Source organism: Meles meles, chromosome 19, assembly GCF_922984935.1.
Source record: "Meles meles chromosome 19, mMelMel3.1 paternal haplotype, whole genome shotgun sequence".
NCBI classification, from domain to species: domain Eukaryota; kingdom Metazoa; phylum Chordata; class Mammalia; order Carnivora; family Mustelidae; genus Meles; species Meles meles.
Genome location: NC_060084.1, coordinates 292,315 through 296,061, shown reverse-complemented (window position 1 = coordinate 296,061; position 3,747 = coordinate 292,315). Strand labels below are relative to the sequence as shown.

The following is a 3,747-nucleotide window of genomic DNA, read 5'->3' as shown; positions in this document are numbered from 1 at the left end:
CTGCGAGAAAACAACCGTGCTCAGCCCCTGCGGCTGCCAGGTAAGTGGGCATAGTGTGTGCGCCAGATGCTGGATCATTTCTGCTTGGGGTGTTGCACGTTTACACAGTGACCTGGACGGAACCGCACACACCAAACGAGCATCTGGGTCCTACCTCTGCCATGTTCGAGAAGCTCTTTTGGGGGCACCTAGGGATTGATTGCAGCAGAAAACGACGAGCTTTTGTTATCAAGCCTACAGGGTCACCCTAGAGAGAGGACAGGCAGAGCCTCAGGTCAGCTGTCAGGGGCCACGCTGCCCCCACCTGCTCACCGCTCTGTGAAAAGCGCCACCTGCCTGGCCCCGGAGGTCCTGGTTCCTGGCGGCTAGAGCTGAGACCGCAGTCGTCTCCCCAGCCATGAAGAGACAGATGAGCTTTAGGTACATGTCGACAGCAACGTGCAGGAAGGCATCTTCCCTCAGGAGGGCGTCTTCATCAAAATAGGAGAGAAGGCTGAAGGCGAGAGAGAAGATGCCTCGTGACCCTAAGGTCGCACAGAGGTGAGTGGCAGTCAGCACAGAGCAGCGACTCAGCGGAGGAATGAAGTCACAGGCATCTTCCACCCACAGCAGTCCTGATATGGGATGGGGGGAGGGGTGGCCCCTCGGACCACACCCAAACCCCCCCCCCCCCCCCCCCGTGGGCAGTCCTTCGCGGAGTGTTGCCACACGGACCAGAGCGGCAGGTGCACTTACCTATAGAAGGCAAACGGCAGCAGCCTGATGTATGGATCTGGGGCCAGGCGGAGGAGGACAGGCCCCAGGCTACCCTCTGCAACCGAAGTAGGGGAGGGGTGCGTTTAGTTTTGTGGCTGCCCCCCTCCCCAGCGTCAGCATGTTCAGGACACCTCAGGTGCCTGGCTGGTGGGGGGGGTGTCCCCATGCCGGAGGGCAGAGCCTGGGAGGTAGACCCTCACGCCCCCCATAAGGGCTCATTGGCACTCTGGGACCCTGAGGACTCCACTCTTTCATTGTTGAGATGAGTTTCTACTGCATTTACTCTAAAATGTAGTTCATATACTTACCAAGAAGATGGACTTCCAAAAAGGAGTTAGTACTTTAAAACCCCAACGTTCATACTAACCAGTGGAAAGTCATTTTTGAACAAGGACTAAACAGAAAGTGGGGACCACAGCCTGCCTCTGCTGGGTCACCTGTCTTCCCCAGAGATGGCTGATAACTAGGACAGACACAGGCCGTTCTCCGCTACCAGGTCTCAGGGACTGTCTTACCCGTCTCGGTCAGCTGAAAGAGCACCAGCCAGGATACCTTCCTCCTCTCCAAACACCCCAGGATCTCAGCGCAGACGTCCAAAGCCTCCAGGGAGTCAACAGCCTGTGGCCCGCACAAGCGGAGGCCGGCTGACTGTGCAGACAGGCACATAGTGGGGAGAGGGGTGACCCCTAGCCCAGAAGGGAGCCTTTGCTCCTCCTGTTGAGTCTTGAATGGTGACTAGGAGGAACAGGCCAGGAACACAGGTACCAGGTTCTGAAATGAGACCTCAGAGGAGAGGCCCGGGGCCTAGGGGTTCTCGCTTCAACAAGCACAAGATTCCTGAGGAGCCCTTCGGTACCGATGTTCCAGGACCGCCCTCCCAGAAACCCTCCTCAGGAGGTCTGGGGCTGGGGAAGAGGCACCGTACCTGGTGTCTTGAGTGTGGGGCCAGGTAGGACGAAAGCAGGCCCGTTAAGGAAAAGAAGAACAGGACGAGCAGCAGCTGCAGGTAAAACCAGTGCCTCAGAACACTAAAGCCGCCCTGGCTGCTCCCCCAAAAGTAACTGCACGTGAAGAACGTGGACACTGTCCTGGGACTAAACGCTCACAGGCAGAAGGGCGTAAATTTTTCCTTTAATCTTCTCGGGAAGGAAAATTAGATTAAAAGAAGCTTTAAAAATTTTTTTAAACTTAAGAAAATTTGAGAATAAATTCTCACAGACTGCATCCTCTTACGTGTGCCTTTAACACAGCTCGTTAGAGCGGCCGCAGGAAGAGCGGCGCGCGAGCTGCGGGGAGTGCTCCCCTGGCCCCACTGCCGGGCTCCTGGCCTAGGAGGGCGTTTGAACCCCCTAGAGGTAGGTGTAGAAGTCTCTCCCCACCAGCCCCCTGGAGCGCACCCAGGCTGGCTGGGGTCACTCTGGATATCCCCACTCCCTTGGAGCACACACAGGCCTGAGGCTTGAGGCCACTGAAATTACTTTCCAACAATTTTTTTGCAGCAAATTACCAAAACCTCAGGCAGGCCTATATGTCCTGAGCTGACAGATGACTTTCCAGTTTACAAATGGTTTAGTTCGGGGAGAGATGAGGGAGTTAAGGCTGTGGGAATAAGAACAAAGAAGGTCCCGCTGCCCTGGTCTGGGGAGGGTAAAAATAAGCTAAAGCCATCCAGAGTGGAACATGCAAGGTGCTCTTTCTGTCAGTAAACTCGACAGCCAGTTATTACTAAATCTATAAACATGGTGAATTTTCCTTCCTAATAAAGTCGCAAGAATGCCATACTTCTGTCCTTGGAAAAGCACAGTTCATTGGATGAACCCAGAGAAAGAGCTGATTGGAACACTGGTTAAAAACAAAGGTGCCGGGGCACCTGGCTGGCTCAGTGGATTAGGCCGCTGCCTTCGGCTCAGGTCATGATCTCAGGGTCCTGGGATCGAGCCCCGCATTGGGCTCTCTGCTCCACGGGGAGCCTGCTTCCCTCTCTCTCTCTCTCTGCCTGCCTCTCTGCCTACTTGTGATCTCTGTCAAATAAATAAATAAAATCTTAAAAAAAAGGTGCCAGAAAAGTGAAAGAATTCATGTCTTGCCTCCTCGCTCTGGCAGTCCAGCGTCTCACGTTGGCTCTTGATGCTTGTGCCGGCTTGCTGGATTGCGAAGTGTAGCGCCGCAGCGGAGAGCCAGGCCGGGCCCGGGGCGGGGGATGCCGAGTCGGCGGAGAGGCAGCTGGGAGACAGGTATGGGTCACCACAGGAACCTCACAGCCATGTCCCGGCAGAAAGCCACCAGCCCTGCTTACCTTCCAGGTGGGGCGGGGGGGGGGGGGCGGCTCAGAGTGTGCAGAACCACCCCTGGCCCGGCATAGGGACCTAGAGGCCACCGTCTGGGTCCAGTCCCCAGTTGCCCTAACCTGCTTCTGTGCCGTGGACATGAGGAGGGGTTGGTAGGGCCTGACCAGGACACCGGGTCCGGACTGCCCAAGCTTTGCAAGGCTGTGGGTCATAGAACTCTCAACCTGGAGCCCACCACGCAGACCCCTGGCTTCCGGGTTCAGTCCTCCTCAGCCCCTGCTGTGAGCACAGCGTCATGTGCAGGTGACAAACGAGGCCCCAGACTGGTGGCATATAATGTGGAAATGGGCGTTTCTTGTTTGCTGGGAGTTCAAGTGCTCTGCGGCACACGGGGGTAGGCGGACGCCGGACGGGACCGTAGCCCTCTCCCAAGCCATCCCGTGCCGGAGACAGTCAGCTGGGCAGGCCGGGACCTGCCTCTCTCACGTCCCTGTGATGCCGGCACTGCCAGGCCTGGAGCCGGCGGGGGCGGGGAGAGGCAGGTGGGGCGGAAAGCTGGGCAGGGACCTGCTAGGCCAGGTGTGTTCCTCCGCTTCCGTGTGGCTCCTGCCCAGCCAGCCCTAAGGCCTCTGTCCGGCAGCCCAAGGTGCTCATGGAGGGGACCTATAGCAGGTCCTGAAGAACGTCTAAGCTCCTTCTGCCC

The 3,747-nt window shown here is 57.2% G+C and overlaps 1 protein-coding gene across 6 annotated transcripts in view; it reads right to left on the bottom strand.

The window, feature by feature from the left end:
* The window catches only part of FANCA (FA complementation group A), a 63,572-nt gene that overhangs the window by 4,818 nt on the left and 55,007 nt on the right, over positions 1 to 3,747 (bottom strand). For 4 of the 6 annotated variants that reach the window (XM_045987471.1, XM_045987467.1, XM_045987468.1 and 1 more), the window contains 6 exons: positions 2,844 to 2,979; positions 1,682 to 1,756; positions 1,272 to 1,404; positions 736 to 811; positions 337 to 493; positions 155 to 247 (listed from right to left, as the gene is read on the bottom strand). In XM_045987471.1, the coding sequence (XP_045843427.1) occupies positions 155 to 247; positions 337 to 493; positions 736 to 811; positions 1,272 to 1,404; positions 1,682 to 1,756; positions 2,844 to 2,979 (670 nt within the window). The remainder of the gene's footprint in view (positions 1 to 154; positions 248 to 336; positions 494 to 735; positions 812 to 1,271; positions 1,405 to 1,681; positions 1,757 to 2,843; positions 2,980 to 3,747) is intronic. The other 2 variants (XM_045987469.1, XM_045987470.1) reach the window with 1 other exon arrangement.